Here is a 17,860-nt window from a genome sequence, read left to right as displayed (position 1 = left end):
AGAATCGCTCAAGAATGCAAGTAAACAGGATGTCAGATGTTATCCTTAGTCTATTTCCCTAAACATAGCTTTTTGGCTGCAAAGTAAAATGCCATTCTTCTAGTTTGTGCTTACACAGAGTGATGGCTGACAGCAGGCACAGTCTTCATCTGCTTGGCACGTTGTCACCGTGCAATTCAACGTGTTTTGCAAAGGAATGATCATGACACATTATCTCGGTGAGACAGTAAGAGGACATCCGGCCATTTCTTGGAAGAATTTTCCCAGCTTACCTTCTCTGAGCCCTGTTGTGCCAGCACAGCTCCCCACGAGGCTCAGATCTGTCTGACCTAAGAGCCAGTTGGCATCTTCCTCTTGACAGAAGCCAGATTTTCACTGGGGCTAGACTATTTATTGACAGCGTTTTCTCAGACTGGCCCATGAGTATCTCATTTCCAAGGTCCCCTGAAGTGCTGGCTCGCCTCTGTTTTCCCAGAGCGCTCGCTGCCTTCTCTTTCTTCCCTCCCCAGCATCCTGCTCACTTCCTTCCCTTACAGCTTCTTGCACTGTTGGTTTTTTTTGGGGGGAGGGGGAGGGGTGTGAGTGTGTGTATGTATTTCTTCTTTTTTTTTAAAAAAAAAAAAAAATCCTAATGAATTTGTTTTGCAGCTTTTGAAAAAGAAACGCAGTGTTATCCAGGATTTTCCCCCCATTCATTCTATTTCTACATCTTTGAGTGTGAGCTCTGTGGTTTTCAAATCCCAGAATTGGTGTGGCTTCCACCGTTGTCTAAGGAACGTTGTTTTAGAGCTTTGCTCTGCAAGCACGAGAAGAGAACTCACAAAAAGGAAGACAACAGCAGATGCAATCGCGGATGTGGCTTAGTCCTTGCAGCTGCCCCAGAGAGGTGCTTGGGAGCATTCAGTCTGCAGTAATGAATCCAGAAGAGCGTGTCGTGACCTGGCTCATATCCTTGGGAGTATTAGATTCCCCCAAAAAGACCATCTGTGATCCTGAGGAGTTCTTGAAGTCCTCGTTGAAAAATGGGGTAGTGCTGTGCAAACTGATCAACAGACTAAGGCCTGGCTCTGTAGAAAAGGTAAGGGAAATTTGCAGTATCTTTATGGTTGCTCACCACCAGAGAGCAGCGGTAATGTCACTCTGGAGATTTCGATTGCTTGGGTCATGGGACACTCCTGCTTTCATCTCTTTCTGAGACTTAACCGTTCTTTCTTACTGTTTTCGTAGTTGGAAAAAGTCAGAGAATGAAAGGTTATCCTTTAGTGATTGGCCACTGGAGGTTAGTACAGTAAAAACCTGTGACACCACTGGTGCCAGGGGACAAGGAGAACACCCCGTCACGAGCTGGCTCTGTCATAGAGACGCGTGTTGTACCTCCCTGTGTACTGAGGACATGTTTTGAACCTGAGGTTCATGTGAGTCCGTGGAGTAAAGGGATGATTTGTAACAGATATTCAGGGTGCTTATTGATGGTATGACTAAATTTAGTGTGGATTTACTTCTCAAAGAAATAAAGTATCCATTGAAAGAGAGGCTATTTAGCAATCAGGAGAAATAATCCAAAATGTCACAACGGGTTTGTTAAAACAATAGAAACCAAATATATGTTTTGAATGCAACACGTGTTCAAAGTGAAACTAACCTTACTCATTTTTAAAAATCCAAAATTGTGAATGTTGGAAACCCATGATCACCAGTATGAATAATTTTAAAAATGGGCACCTTGACTAAGTTTAAAAGTGGAGCCATAAATTATTTTTTTAAGGTCAGCAGGGAATGAGACACTGAGTACAGTTCATTTCCTTCCTTGAGGCAGTTGGTGTTTTTATTGAACATACCGATTTACTTATAATTTCTCAAACTTGGAAAACAGTGATAAAATGGAAAATGTCGAGAAATGTGATCAAATGTAAAGAACAGCGAAGAGGAAAATACAATTTTAATACATTATCATGAGGAGGATGGAGGGAAATGATAGGTTGAAAGCAGCCAGGATGAAAAAAACTTACAGGGTCTCTCTAATTTGCTATCACCACACTTTGGTAGAAAGCATGAGAAAGTTTATACGTGCAGATGGCTTGGGGCTAAGGACTTGGTGACATTTGGAACAAGACCAACCGTTTAGATTTTTGCATCACTTCCTTCAGTGGTTAATTTCTCTTCCTGGATTGACAGTAATGTTGGCCCCACCTTAAAAAGCCTACTTTATCTAGTTATCAGCGAATGATGCAATGATGTGTCCCACTTGGGATGACAGTCTCCAAGTGATATTTGACTGTGTTTCTCTAGTACTGTCTGGAGCCCCAAACTGAAGCTGACTGCACCAACAACATCAATGACTTCCTGAAAGGATGTGCGGCCCTTCAAGTGGAGGTAAGCCCACCCAGGTTGCCTTCCTTGTGGTCATTTTTCACTCTGCTAATGAACATGGTGTTGTGGTAAAAGGCTTATTTTCACTGTTAAACAGAGGAAGCATTTTTATGGAAACCATGGTTAAGATCGATGGTCCCCAGTCATTGTTTGTTTGTTTGTTTTTTTTTTTTCCAGAAACCAATTCCAAAGCAAAACAAAATCAAAATTCAAAATATGGTAACTTTTATCTTACTGTATAGCACAGAGAACCATATTCAATATCCTATGATAAACCATAACGGAAAAGAATATTAAGAAAAAGAATGTCTGTATATGTGTAACTGAATCATTTGGCTGTACAGCAGAAATTAACACAGCAATGTAAATCAACTATAATTCAATTTTAAAGAACCAAAATATAGTACCACTTAAAAACAGCTCTCCAAATTTGTTGCATAACTCAGGGAACTCAAACCAGGGCTCTGTGACAACTTAGAGGGGTGGGATGGGGTGGTAGGTCGAAGGGAGATTTGAGAGGGTGGGGACATATGTATACCTATGGCTGATTCATGTTGATGTATGGCAGAAACCAACACAGTATTCTAAAGCAATTATCCTCCAATTAAAAATAAATTAAAAAAAAAAAAAAAAACAGCTCCCAAGCTCTGAAAGCAGGCTTTTGGTGCCAGAGGTTGTATGGTATGCATCCCTACTAAGTGGAGGCCAAAGTGGGCCACTGGATGCTGCAGAGGGTTACTGTAATCCTTTTGAGTTGGGAAGGGTGGAAAAATTATAACCACTTTTCCCCACTAACAATTTAGAATAGAGGCCATGAAAGAACTTGGGCCTGAGGTAGAAACTGTATATTAAGTTACATTGTATTCTTTTATGTTATGTGGATCCTTGCAGTAAGTATAGGGGGTGTTGCTGAAAAGGAGGTGACACTTCTGCTTGTATGTTACATTATTTCATGTCTCTGTGCTTTAGTGCTTTAATCTGTAAAATGGACACAATAATAACTACCTTATGGGGCTGTTTTAAGGATCAAATGAGATACTGCATAATAATTTAGAGCTAAGAGCTCCAAATTCCAAAGATCTATGAAATAACGTAGGTAGAGTACTCAGCACAGGACCTGGGGTGTAAGAAGTATTAGTACTGGTTTGAGCCTGGACTCTTCCCTACTGGCTCAGACAGTAAAGAATCTGCCTGTAATGCAGGAGACTCGAGTTCAATCCCTGGGTTGGGAAGATTCCCTGGAGAAGGGGGCAGCAACCCATTCCAGTATTCTTGCCTGGAGAATCCCATGGACAGAGGAGCCTGGTGGGCTACAGCCTGTGGGCTTGCAAAGAACTGGATACAACTGAGCGACTAACACTTTTACACACCTTCTGGTATTAGACTACTTGGGTTCAAATCTCAGTTATCTCTTGCTAGTAGCTTTGTGACCTTGGGCATGTTACTTAACTATGGCTCTATGCCTCAGTCTCCATATCTGCAAAATGGGAAGAATAGCAGCACCTGTCTCATGGGATTGGTATAAGGTTTCAAAGAATTCGCATCCTTGGAAGAGTGCATGGCACACAGAAAGTTTTCTCCTAGTGTTAGTTAACTACTAGTAGTACTAGTACAAGTACCTTTTCCCCAGATAAACTTTGCTTCCTTCAGAATTTTTCTGAAAGTTAGCCATAGCATCAAGTTATGCTTGTTTCAGAATATTTTATTCCAGATTTCCTTATTGCCAAATTTTAGCTCCTTCCCTCTCTCTCTCTCTTTATCTTTCTGTGTGTGTGCCTGGGCACACGGTGTGTATGGCTTTTAAGGCAGGTGCAACCTACTCTATATCCCTTATGGAATGATGTCTGCTCTGAACAGATCATGGCATTTTCTTTTCATTTGTTAAATAAAAACATGGTGAGGTTGCCAATGATTCATGCACTCTGAAGCTGTCAGAAGGTATATTGAGCTTCTTTGTGGTTCTAAGAATACTAGGTGATACAGAAACACCTCCTGGGTCTGGCATTGTTGAAGAATGAGTCGTTTCACATAAGTGGATTTTTCTGATAATTAATGCTTACTCCGTTAAGCACCCATACTTAAAATATTTTTGGCCACTTTGGACACAAACATTTCTTTAAAAGTATACCATAATTTTCGTTTCTTACATGAAGGTCACCAAACATATTTTGATCTCTTTTGGATAATTCAGGCTGGCCTTGAGCATCAGATGAATATTGTGAGGAGGCAATATCTGGCAGGATGGTTAAGCACATCCCTTCTCCAGTTTGACAGACAGACATGGGTCAGAATTTTGGCTCTGTGTGATTCTGAGAAGTTACTTGGCCTCTCTCTGCTCCAGGTTCCTCATCTGTATAATGGAGACATGAGTAATAGGTACTGCATTGGATTTGTTTATTTATTTTTAATATTTTGACCATAGCTTGCAGCATGTGGGATCTTAGTTCTCTGACCAGGGATCAAACCCTTGCCCCCTGCAGTGGAAGCAGGGAGTCTTAATCACTGGACGGCCAGGGAAGTCCCTGCATTGGATTCTTTTAAAGATCAAATGAAATAATGCATCTAAAGCACTTCATATGTCATTGCACATAAAGCATGCATAATAGCTGTTCACTCATACCATTATTACAGGTAGTGTTGCACACAAAATTATGCCTGAAAGGGGTGCACAGCAGTCATACTGAGGCACTCCTAGAACCCTGAGGGAAGATTAATAAAATCAATACATGAGGAATGAGATTGAAAGCTGAGCGAGGGTGCACCCAGCAGCCAAAAATACTGACCATTCAGTCTCAAGTTCCCAAGGTAGCTAGGAGATAGACTTAAACACAAATATTTGCAAATTTAAAAACATTATTTTAAAAATTGAAAGTATTTGACGTACAATATGGTGTAAATTTAAGGTGTACAATGTGTTACCTTGATGCATTTATATTTTGTAATATCATTGCCATTGTAGCTATATTTATCACATCACCTAAGTACAATATTGTTGTCTGTGTTCCCTATAGTGGACATTAGACCACTATGGTGTATTTACTACTCATTGTAGGTTGGTAAGCTTAAACAATGTCAGTTTTCATCCCTCAGCCCCCACCCCCTGGTAACGGCTCTTTTTTTATGTTTGATTTTTTAAGATTCCATGTATAAGTGAGACCATACAGTATTTTTCTTTGACTTATCTCATTTAGCATAATGTGCTCAAAAGTCCATCCCTGTTTTTGCAAATGCCAGAATATCCTCCTTTTGCATGGCTGAAAAACAGTCCATTGTGTGTATATACCACATCTTTTCTTGAAATCCATTCATCCATTGATGAACATTTAAATTGTTTCTGTATCTTGTCACTTTAGATAGAGTATCTCTTAGATCTAAAGTACCTAGCACAGTGCCTAGTCTGAAGTGAAGTGAAGTGAAAGTTGCTCAGTTGTGTCCTACTCTGCGTTCCCATACAGTCCATGGAATTCTCCAGGCCAGAATACTGGAGTGGGTAGCCTTCCCCTTAGGGCATACTTAATACTTTTTTTTGTTGACACTATGAAACTGTTAATGTTTAAAAAGCAAAAAGAGCAGGGCTTGATTGTTGCCAAGGACACACTATTATTTATATACAGAAAGAGTGCCAGCTGGGAACGGTCAGTTTGGAAATCTAGAAAAATGAAAGCAGAGATGCAGCAGTACATTGACAATTTGAGTGTTGACTGTGGGGCACGGTGACCACATGAAAGGGCTGCTGCCTTCTGACCCTCTAAGTGGCCAGCTGGTCTCTGCAAGTGACCTCCATCTTTGTGTTCTCATGTGGCTCTGGTATCCTAGGGTCGCTAGAGGCTCACGCCACTAGCAACTCACCAGGGAAGTACGCTGAGACACCTGGGAGACAAGGATGCTTCTGAAGTGCCTCCCAGACTTTGATAGTATCTTCTTAAAAATATTTCCCCATTTTCTTTCTTTTTAATTTAATTAAAATTGTTATTATTATTGGCTGTGTTGTGTGGCTTGTGGGATGTTAGGTCCCCAATCAGGGATCAAACCTGGGCCCCCACCAGTGGAAGTGAGGAATCCTAACCACTGGACCACCAGGGAAGTCCCTAAAAATTAATTTTTATTACACGAAAAATTCTTAAAATTCTATAGTGCTTTCTAATTTTCAAAAGTTTCACACATATGATTTCATATAGTCCCATAATAACCCCTTTTATTCCCTTATCCCTATGTTGCCTTCTTCCTCCTTCCCTCTCCCCTCAGGCAGTTTGTTTTCCATATCTGTGAGTCTGCCTTTTTTGTTTGTTTTAGTCACTAATTTGTTGTATTTTTTAGATTCCACATATAAATGATATCATACAGTACTTGTCTTTCTCTGACTTGTTTCACTTAGCATAATGCCATCCAAGTGTCCATCCATGTTGGGATAAATTGGCATTATTTAGTTCTTTTTTATGGCTGAGTAGTATTCCAGCCATAACACACACACACACACACACACACACACACACACCACATTGTCTTTATCCATTCACCTGTTGATAGACACTTAGATTGCTTTTATACCTTGGAAATTGTAGATAATGCTGCTATGAACATTGAGGTGCATGTATCTTTTGAATTGGTGTTACACCCAGGAGTGAAATTGCTGGGGCATATGGTAGTTCTATTCTTAGTTTTTTGAGAAACCTCCATACTGTTTTCCACAGTGGTTGCACCAATTTACATTTCCATCGACAGTGTAGGAGGGTTCCTTTTTCTCAATACCCTCCCAAATTTGTTATTTGTGTTCTTTTTCAAGGCATTCTGACAGGTGTGAGGTGATACCTCATTGTGGTTTTGATTTGCACTTCCTTGATGATTAGCAATGCTGAGCATCTTTTCATGTGCCTGTTGGCCATCTGCATTACCTCTTTGGAAAAATATCTATTCAGGTCTTCTGCCCATTTAAAAAATTGGGTTGTTTTTTTGATGTTGAGTTGCATGAGCTGTTTATATATGTTGGATATTAACCTCTTATTAGTCAGCATTTGCAAATATTTTCTCCCATTTAGTAGATTGTCTTTTCATTTTGTCAATAGTTTCCTTTGCTGTACAAAAACTTTAAGTTGTAGGTGCCATTTGTTTATTTTTTAAATTTCCTTTGCTTTAGGAGATGGATCAAAAAATATTGCTGTGATTTATGTCCAAGAATAATCTGTCTATGTTTTCCTCTAGGAGTTTTATAGTATCTGGTCTTTAATCCATTTGAGTTTAGTTTTGTGTATAGTGTTAGAGAATGTTCTAATTTCATTCTTTCACATGTGCTGTCCACTTTTCCCAGCTGCTGCTGCTAAGTCACTTCAGTTGTGTCCGACTCTGTGCGACCCCATAGACAGCAGCCCACCAGGCTCCCCTGTCCCTGGGAGTCTCCAGTCAAGAACACTGGAGTGGGTTGCCATTTCCTTCTCCAATGCATGAAAGTGAAAAGTGAAAGTGAAGTCGCTCAGTCATGTCCGACTCCTAGCGACCCCATGGACTGCAGCCCACCAGGCTCCTCCGTCCATGGCATTTTTCCAGGCAAGAGTACTGGAGTGGGGTGCCATTGCCTTCTCCACTTTTCCCAGCACCACTTATTAAAGAGACTATCTTTTCTCCATTGTATATTCTTGCTTCCTTTGTCATAGATTAATTGACTGTAAGTGAGTGGGTTTATTTCTGGGCTCTCTATTCTGTTCTACTGATCAATGTATCTGCTTTTGTGCTAGTACCATACTGTTTTGATTGCTGTAGCTTTGTAGCATAGCCTGAAGTCACAGAGTGTGATTCCTCCAGCTCTGTTCTTCTGTCTCAAGATTGTTTTGGCTCTCTGGGGTCTTTTGTGTTTCCATACAAATTTTTGAATTATTTGTTCTAGTTCTGTGAAAAATGTCACGTTGGTATTTTTGATGGTTTGTTGTTGTTGTTCAGTCATGTCTGACTCTTTGTGACCCCATGGACTGCAGCATGCCAGGCTTCCCTGTCCTTCACTATCTCCCAGAATTTGCTCAGATTACTGTCCATTGATCAGTGATGGTATATAACCAACCATCTCATCCTCTGCTGCCCTCTTGTCCTTTTGCCTTCAACCTTTCCCAGCATCAGGGTATTTTCCAATGAGTTGGCTCTTTGCATCAGGTGGCAAAAGTATTGGAGCTTCAGCATCAGTCCTTCCAATGAATATTCAGGGTTGATTTTCTTTAGGATTGACTGGTTTGATCTTGCACTCCAAGGAACTCTCAAGGGTCTTCTCCAGCACCGCAATTCAAAGGCATCAATTTTTCAGTGCTCAGCTTTCTTTATGGTCCAACTCTCACATGAATACTGAAAAAACCATAGCTTTGACTAGACAGACCGTTGTTGGCAAAGTGATGCTTTTGCTTTTTAATATGCTGTCTAGATTTGTCATAGCTTTCCTTGCAAGGAGCATCTTCTAATTTCATGGCTGCAGTCACCGTCCACAGTGATTCTGGAGTCCAAGAAGATAAAATCTGTCATTGTTTTCACTTTTTTCCCATCTATTTGCCATGAAGTGAGGGGGCCAGATGCCATGATCTTGGTTTTTTGAATGTTGAGCTTTAAGCCAGCTTTTTCACTCTCTTCTTTCACTATCATCAAGAAGCTCTTTAGTTTCTCTTCACTTTCTGCTATTAGAGTGGTATCATCTACATATCTGAGGTTGTTCATATTTCTCCCGGCAATCTTGATTCCAGCTTGTGCTTCATCTAGCCTGGCATTTCACATAATATAGTCTGCATATAAGTTAAAAAAACGGAGTGACAATATACAGCATTGTCACACCCCTTTCCCAATTTGGAACCAGTCCATTATTCCATGTAATGTTCTAACTGTTGCTTCTTGACCTACATACAGATTTCTGAGGAGGCAGGTAAGGTGGTCTGGTATTCCCTCTCTTAAAGAATTTTCCACAGTTTGTTGTGATCCACACAGTCAAAGACTTTAGTGTTGTCAATGAAACAGAAGTACATGTTTTCCTGGAATTCCCTTGCTTTCTGTAGATGATTCTTTCCCCCACTGAATTGATTAATGTAGCTGAGTGGTAAGTTTTCAAATCAGAAAGCATGAGTCCTCCAACTTTGTTCTTCATTTTCAAAATAATTTTGGCTATTCTGGATCTCTTGTGTGTGCATATGGATCAGGATCAGCCTGTGCATTTCTGCAAAAAGGCAAACTGGAATTTTTAATAAGGATTGTATTCAGTCTGTATATTGCTTTGGGGAATACTGCCATCTGAACAACATTAAGTCTTCTGATCCATAAACACAGGATGTCTTTCCATTGATTTAGGTCTTTAAAATTTCATTCAACAATGTTTTGTAATTTTCAGTGTACACGCCTTGTACGTCCTTGATTCAATTTATTCCAAAGTATTTTATTTCTTTTGATACTATTGCAAATGGAATAGTTGTTTCCTTAATTTCACATTTGGGTTGTTCATTGCATAGAAATACAATTGATCTTTCACCATTAAGCATAATGGTAGTTGTGGGTTTTCATAGATGCTCTTTATCAGATTAAAGGAGTTCCATTCCATTCCTAGTTTTTTGAGTATTTTTTATCATGAAAGGGTGCCAGATTTTTTCAAATGCTTTTTTTTTTTTTTGCATCTGTTAAGATGACCATTGATTTTCTCTTCTATTATACTGCAATGTTTATTACATTATTAATTTTCATATGTTAAATCAATCTTGTATTCTTGGGATAAATGCCAGAGGGTCATGTTGTATATGCACATAGAGATTTGTGTACATCTGTGATTATTCTTGAAGCATCTTTCTTAATAGAAATGGAATAACTGTGTTAAAATTTGATACTCTCAAATTCCCCTACAAACATGCTGTATGCAGTTCTAATCCTACCAACAGTGTAGAAAGTGCCTTCTTCCTCATGTCTCTGGTGGCCCTGGATATTATCATTAATGTTGGCTAAAATGTTGGGTGCAAATGGTATCTGATTTATTGCTGTAATATGAATTTCATGATTCCATGTGCGTTTGGACATCTCTCACGCCGTTATTGTTTATTTGTATTTCCATTTCTGTGAACCAAATGTATCTTTCTTATTTATTTACAGAATGGAGAAGGCAGGGAGGACACTCAGGCTTCAAGAGAAAATCTTCTAGAACATATGGAAAAATCCTCATGTCTAGGTAGAGTGTCACTAATGTGACCAATAAGTCCCTTGACAGCACTATCCTAGCAATGGTCTTTGTTCTGCCTTTGAACTTGCTGGGAGTCAGGGACAGATATAGTTCTTGTGATCATTTAGGACTTGCCTGGGTGGTACCTCTCTGACTACGTGGTCCTGGCTAAGCCCCAGGAAGGACTGGTTTGTCCCAGCTCTAGTCCTCTGGTTTTTCTTTCAGCCAGGCTTCCCCCAGCCTCATCCCCAGTAGGCACTTCTTTTTCACCTGCCGCTTTTATGAACAACCCTTTGCCAGGGATACTCTACAATCTCCTATTCTGCTCCTGGGCCAACCCTACTTTGTAGAAAGCTGTTTTGTTTATGAAGGATTTCATTGAACGTATATGAAGCTCAGTTAGGGTTTCTTTCACTCTCTTTCTCCCTCCTCTCTCTCTCTCACCAGCTGGTATCAGTATGGCTTTTTCTTTGCCCCCACCCGTAACTGCCTCCTGTCTCCCTGAGTCACTCCATCTGCCTTGTCACTGGAACAGCATGGGTGCCCTCCCCAAAGTGGGGCCTGTGGGATGGACGATTTGCCATTTCCCAGGGGCTGCTCGACAGGGAAGCAGTTCTGGAAGGAAGGCAGCTCTACTAATGATCATGAGTCAAGGGCTAAATCTCCCATAATCGATCTGGGCTCTAGGAGAGCAAAGCCTCCCTGGAGCAGTGAGGCAGAGACCAGGCAGCTAAGCAGTAGCTGCAGTGGGTATCAGGCCCTGAAACGGCGACGTTCTCTCTGAGAACTCAGAGTCCCCTTCTCTCAGCCTCGGTTGACTCATCTGTAAACATGAAGAGGCTGGAGTAAGGATTGGTAATGTCTCACTGTTGGACACTGTTTTTAACTGGCCCATTTCCATCAGTTTCCGCTGGGGAAAGCTTTGTATATTTAGCCGCTCAATTTGAGCTAGTGAGAAGACTAAAGAGGATTTTGGTAAGTTTTTGGTCTTTTTTTTTTTTTTTTTCCTCTTTCTGTCGAGCCAGTCTGACACTCCTACTGGAATTTCCGTGAGTTACATCAAATGACACCCATGACTCTGGCCATCCTAATCTACCGATTCCATTGCTTTTCGGTAAAAACTGGACTTCAAGTAAGGTCGGAAATATTTGCCTTCTCTCACGAACCTTTCCATTCTCCCTCGAAGAGACTGTTTGGTGTGGGGCCTGTTATTCGAGAAGTCCGGGAAGGGCATCCAGGACAGTTCGGGGAAGGGAGGGGTGCGGAGGGCCGCTGGAGAGCGCTTCCTCTTCTGGGGTGGCTCAGCGGCTCACCACAGGGTTTGGGGGCTCCAAGCCGTGTCCGGGGCTGGAGGAGGAAGCGGGCCACCTGGCAGGGCTGCTCAGTGAGGCCGGGATTCCCGCCCGAGGCTCTAGCAGAGGCCCGCGGCAGGCCAGGCGGCGGCAGCCCCGGGCTCGGGGTTGAACCCGGCGGCAGCAGCATGCGCAGTGTGGCCGCCGCCGCCGCTGCTCCGTGGCTTCTGCTGCCGCCACGGCTACCGGGCGGCGGCGGCGGCGGCGGCGGCTGCTCTGCCCTGCGCCGCTGTCACTTCCAGTTCCTACTTCGGCGATCCAGGTCCGGGTCACTGCTTCCCCGCCGCTGGCCCGGTCCCTCCAGGCCGCTCTCCCTCCCGGGCTCTGGCTCCCGGCTGGAGGGGGCCGGCGAGGTACTGAGAGCCGGGTGCGGAGCGGCCGCAAAGGCGGGTTCCCAGGGCAGCCGCTGCCCGCCCGTTGCCGCCCCGCGCGCCCTCGGCCGGCTCGCCGCCCGCGCACCCAGCAGGGCGCGTCTCTCGCACCCCGCTTTCGGCCCCGCGCTCCCCGCCTCTTTGGAAACAAGAACTTGAGGGCCAGCATCTAGCTTCCCTTTAGGCTAAAAAAGGAGGGGGGGGAGCATTAAAAACAAAAAACAAAAAAAACCCTGGTCTGGAGAGGTTGCGGGCGCTGCTCAGAGTTTGGAGACGGGCGCCCCCTCCTCGTCCGCGTCCAGGAGCAAAGTTGCAGTCGCCCCTCCCCGCCCCGGCGAGCCGAGCCCAGCTCTCCAGTTTCGCCCTGGTGGCGGCCGCGCTCAGGGCAGAGTACCAGCTCCGGCCGAGTGGAACCGTTCCCGCAGCCTTGGCACCGGCTCGGCCGCCCGCTCGCCGGCCCGGTGACTCGGGAGGGCGAGCGGCTTCCCGGAGGCGGCGGCAGCGCGGATAGAGCGAGCGAAAATCTGGAGGACCAGCGGGCAGCCGTCAAGCCAGGTGACCTGCCCGGGCGAAGGGTCAGGGGAAGGGGAGCGCGCGAGGGCCTGGGGTGGGGCCGAAGGACCCTCGTTGGCGAGGAGACGCCCTTCCTCCCCGGGCCGTGGCCGCGGGGTCCGTCCTCCGCCAGGGCCTCGCGGGGCTCTGAGCTCCTGGGTGCCGGGAGCGGGGGCGGGGGCCGAGGGCGCAGAGCGGGGACGCGCCAAACTTAGGGGCGAGTTGTCCGGCTCTGGCCGCGAGGTTTGCATCAGACCCAATTCCTTCTTTTCCCTGAAACCAGGGCAGGAGTCAACAGTACTATTTTTCTTTTATACTAATTGACATACCCCCCGTCCCCCCCCAATTCCCGGCATCCGTACATTTGGGGATATTTTAGGCATTGAGTACACAGGTCTGTCGCAGAAATGGTTTGTGGATGGGGAAAGTCCTGTATCTACAAGATGTTCCAACGTACCTGTGGTTAATTTCGAGTTTTCATTTTCCAGTCATTTAGGAACCCAACAGGTATTTGAGCGATTTCGTTTCTCAGCTCTAGAGTGGAGAGCCTTTAAGTTTATCTGTCTCTTCGAAAATCTTATAGTTTTATTTTTGGTTTGTTATTGTTTTTGGATACAGGGGTGACTCACATGATTTTTTTTTTTTTTTTGTCTCTCCTTAATGTGTAGTGGGAGAAAAAATAGAGTCCTAAGGGAATATATTTTTGTATGCAACTATGTACCTTTTGTCAAGAAAAGCTTCACATAAACCAGAAACCATTATAGGAGAGGAGACAATTTTAAAAGCAAGATTCTGAGGTCCAGACTGTTTTTCTAACTTGTATTTGCCTGGGAACCCCACGATTTGTCCTTGAACTTCCTATCTTAATTTTGACATTGACCATGGTAAGAAGAGCTCCGATGACATCATTTGCTCCAGCCACAGTTCTGGTGTTCCGTGACTGAGAGCGCCTGTCTCCAAAATGTAAAGCCTGGGCCTGCCCTTGTAGTTCAGCTGAGGCATTTCCAAGGATTTCTCTTAAGCAAAGTATTACGCTACATGCCAGGCAGTGCTGCAGTCTCTTCTTACATAAGCGAGCTTCAGGCTGGTGGAGTCTCTGGGTGTGCTTGAAGCAGTTAATATCAGAGAGTTCTCAGTCTTGGGGAGGGAGGGTGGTGGTTGGTGACTGGAGTTTGGAACAAAGTAAATTTCCAGCCTAGAAATCTCATCTTGCCTTCCTTTGCTGCTTCAGGTTTTGGAAAGCATTCTATTTATCTTATCTAAAACTCACTGTGCCCTTGTAAAGGATGTAGGAGAGATGGCATTGTTTTCATTGGCCAGAGAAACAGAAAAGTTTAGTGAACCAAAGTCACACAGCTGATGGGTGGTGTCATCAAAACTCTCACCCGAATCTTCTGCTTCTCAGCCCATGATTCTGCTTTGTTTTTATGCCAACATGACATTTGATACAAAAGTGTCTCATTTGGTACATATCGTGGCTGGTATGTCTCCCAAGCTACTGTTTCTTTCTGTTCTTTCTTGCCACCTCACAGGACTGTTGCTGTTACTAGGGGTAAGGTCAGGGACAAAGCTTTCCACAGGAGGGTCTGTGGTTGGTATTGATCTGTGGTCTGCTTCCTCTCCAATCATCTTTGGGGGTGGCAGTGTTGAACAGAGTGAGCCCCCAGGGCCCAGAAATGTCTGACATTCATTTGACGTCACTAGCCCAAGTATAATATTACTTCAGTCTACAAAGAAACTCATTCAGGAGGAGAAACCGGAGAGTGTGAGTTTTGTTTGTCTACAGCGATCTGCTCATCACTGGGCTGAGACTTAGGAACTTAGACATGAAGGAGGGAGAGGAGGTGGGTACCTACCATTTTTCAAGCACATACTGTGTTCTAGGTTGCATGCTAGGTGCTCTAAATATATTATTTCATTTCATCCTCACAACAGTCCTAGGTGGGGAGAGGATATTGTGCCCATTATACACTGGTGGAAACTGAGGTTTGGGGATGATCCAGACAAATGCCACACACTGCCAGTGCAAAACAGAGCCAGAATGTAATCACTGATGTTCCTTACTTCAGAACTTGTTCCCTTTGCCACGTGCCAGGCTGTTAACCCAAAGGAGCTATTGAGAATATGGGAACATCTAGCCTTGGTTTTCACACATAGCTGTACATCAGAGCCACTAGGGGTGTTTTTTAAAAAATACAAATATTGGGGTCTACCCACACTGGGCTTTTGGGTTAATTGGTCTGCAGTGAGATCTAGGCCTTCCTCACTATTTCTTCTTTTTTTTAATGTTTAAGTAAACTTTATATTGACGTACAGCATGAATTCAGGAAACTGCACAAGTCCTGAGTAAAAAGTTCATTGGATCCTTACAAACTGAACACATCTGGAACTGGTGGTTCAGTGGTTAAAAATCTGCCTGCCAAGTGCAGAGGACACAGGTTCGATCCCTGGTCCGAGAAAATTCCGCATGCCGCAGGGCAACTAAGCCCATGTGCCACAGCTACTGAGCCCAGGCGCCCTAGAGTCTGTGCTTCGTTGTTCTCTATTTTTTATTCCTAGTGGTATTCCATTGTGTAGATGACCCCTATTTTCTTTATCCATTCACCTGTTGATGGACATCTGGGTTGTTTCCAGTTTGGGGTTGCTATGAACAATGCTACTATGAATATCCCTGTGTGTGTCTTCTGGTACACATTTCTGCTGGGTTTATACATAGGAATGGAACTGCTGGGTCATAGGGTATGTGTATGTTTGGCCTGAGTAAGTGCTGCCCCCAAATTTTCCGAAGTGGTCTTGTTATTATTTGATTTTGAAAGCTCCCCAAGTGATTCTAATGTGTAGCCAGAGTCGAGAACTTTTTCCCTGGTTTATTTAGAGTTCAGTCGTCCAGCAACCCCTAGAGTCTGCCACCAAGCTGAGAACCTCATCAGCCTTGGATCGTCTAGAAAATCTCTGCTGAACTGGGCAGCTAGCATCCATTTTCCCATAATCCTTTGTGCACAGCTACCTTTTTGCTGCCTGCCCATTCTCAGCATGGTAATCTGTGGTCACATTTCTCTCTCTACTAGTCTTGGGGCTTCTCAAAGGCAGGAACTAGAGGTTGATCATCCTTGTAATGCCAGCAGTCATGACAGAATGTGGCACATAGCTGGTGCTCAGTAAATGTTTATTAAATGAATGATTGCTAGAATGACTGGGTGGTCAGGCAAGGTCTGGGCTGCAAAAGAGATGCCCGCTCTTTGTCCTTGGACATGTGCACTTCATTCCTAGGAGTCTGCCTTAAGCCCTCACTCAGAACCTAATTGCTTTTATTTATCGAAGCCTGTTGGAATTATGGGTAATCTGGTTGCTCATCCCCAAACTGATTAGAAATAGCAAATTAGATTAGATGAGATAAGGTATGTGGAAGCACTTTGTAAACTGGAAAACAGCATCTAAATGGCAAGTTGTGATAAAGGGAGAAGAGAGGTTGCTCCAGATTAGACTTGCTGGTGATGGTAGAAAGTCTATATCTATGTGAAACATGGAAGCAATGAAATCAGCAGGAGACAAAAACTATAAAAAAGCAGACTGCCAAACATAACCATCCGGGCATTTTTGGCATGGGGTCAGGTAACCCAGCACATGCTGTGTGGTCTAGTGGCCAGAATTTCTAACTTTCTTGGCCTTGGTCTAGGTCTAATTCCTGCTCAGGGAACCTTTGTTCTTGAGAAGTCGTGTAGTAGTGCAAAGGCTAAGAGCTTGAGTTTTGGACTTGAACTGACCTGAGGTAGCCACTTGTGAGGTATATGATAATTTCCTTCATGGTGAAAAGTGTTAGTCGCTCAATTGTGTCTGACTCAATTGTGACCCTACGGACTGTAACCCGCCAGGTTCCTCTGTCCATGGGATTCTCCAGGCAAGAATACTGGAGTGGGTTGATATGCCCTTCTCCAGGGGATCTTCCCAACCCAGGGATTGAACCCAGGTCTCCTGCATACAGGCAGATTCTTTACCAACTGAGTCACCAGGGAAGCCCTTTCTTCATGGTAGTGTTAGGTAATATTAGGTATATATATTACTTTCTTATTATTAGATATAAGCTACCTCTTAGCATTAAATGAGAGAAGTAAAGCACTTCACACTAGTGCCTGGCACTGAGTAAACGCTCACTAACATCTAATTAGTTCCTAATTTAGCTGTATTTTAGTTTTTTCGCTGCACTGGGTCTTCGTTGCAGCATGGGCCATGTGGGATCTTAGTTCCCTGACTAGGGATTGAATCCACATCCCCTGCATTGGAAGGTGGATTCTTAACCACTGAACCATCAAAGAAGTCCCTGGAATTTTAATATATCCTAGTAGACTAGTGTTCACAAATGATCACATTGCAGTATCCAAAAAAGGTTCACTTTTTTTCTTGTTGACAGGTTAGGCAAACTCTATTTAAGAAGGGAATCGTGCTTAATGGAAAGATTTGCTTTAGAAATTGTAACATTAAAAAAACCTTGGGACTTCCCTGGTGGTCCAGAGGTTAAGAATCCACCTTGCAATGCAGGGGACATGGGTTTAATCCCTGGTGCAGGAAGATCCCATATACTGCAGAGCAACTAAGTCCGCAGGCCTCAACAACTAGAGTCTGTGCTCCACAAGAGTAGCCACCGCAATGAGAGGCCCCCAGTCACTGCAACTAGAGAGTCGCCCCCAATTGCCACAAGTAGAGAAAGCCTGCGCAGCAATGAAGACCCAGTGCAGAGAAACAAATAATAAAATAATGGAAAAGCCCTTGGAGACAGGAAAGGGTAAACTGTGGCCTCCGGGGAATGATGGCGTCACCTGGGGTTCTGAGGTTTTACACTTGTTCCATTGAGAATTTAGACGAGGATGAAATGTAAACCAGGAAAGAGAAAATCCAGCCATCTTCTTTCACAGTTCTAGGCTTTATTTGGCAGAGATCGCTTGTTTTTGGGAAAAAGTTGTTAGAAAATAAAGTTGAAGGTTAAAATCCCCACATATTTTTTAATACTTAACATCTTTCTTCCAAAGACAAAACAAAGTTGAACGTTTCTGGGAATT

General features: G+C 43.6%; 1 protein-coding gene across 8 annotated transcripts in view; it reads left to right on the top strand.

The window, feature by feature from the left end:
* The first annotated feature begins 670 nt into the window (after positions 1–670).
* The window catches only part of ARHGEF6 (Rac/Cdc42 guanine nucleotide exchange factor 6), a 124,586-nt gene continuing 107,396 nt past the window's right edge, over positions 671–17,860 (top strand). For 4 of the 8 annotated variants that reach the window (XM_019955784.2, XM_019955783.2, XM_019955782.2 and 1 more), the window contains exons 1-2: positions 674–1,078; positions 2,290–2,373. In XM_019955784.2, the coding sequence (XP_019811343.1) occupies positions 842–1,078; positions 2,290–2,373 (321 nt within the window). In that variant the 5' untranslated portion in view covers positions 674–841. Of the gene's footprint in view, positions 1,079–2,289; positions 2,374–11,128; positions 11,507–12,141; positions 12,810–17,860 lie in introns of those variants that run through there. The other 4 variants (XM_070783564.1, XM_070783563.1, XM_070783565.1 and 1 more) reach the window with 4 other exon arrangements.

Source organism: Bos indicus, chromosome X (genome assembly GCF_029378745.1).
Source record: "Bos indicus isolate NIAB-ARS_2022 breed Sahiwal x Tharparkar chromosome X, NIAB-ARS_B.indTharparkar_mat_pri_1.0, whole genome shotgun sequence".
In the NCBI taxonomy this organism is placed as follows: Eukaryota; Metazoa; Chordata; class Mammalia; order Artiodactyla; family Bovidae; genus Bos; species Bos indicus.
Note: the sequence above shows the minus strand (reverse complement) of the source record. Positions and strands in the feature narration are given on the sequence as shown.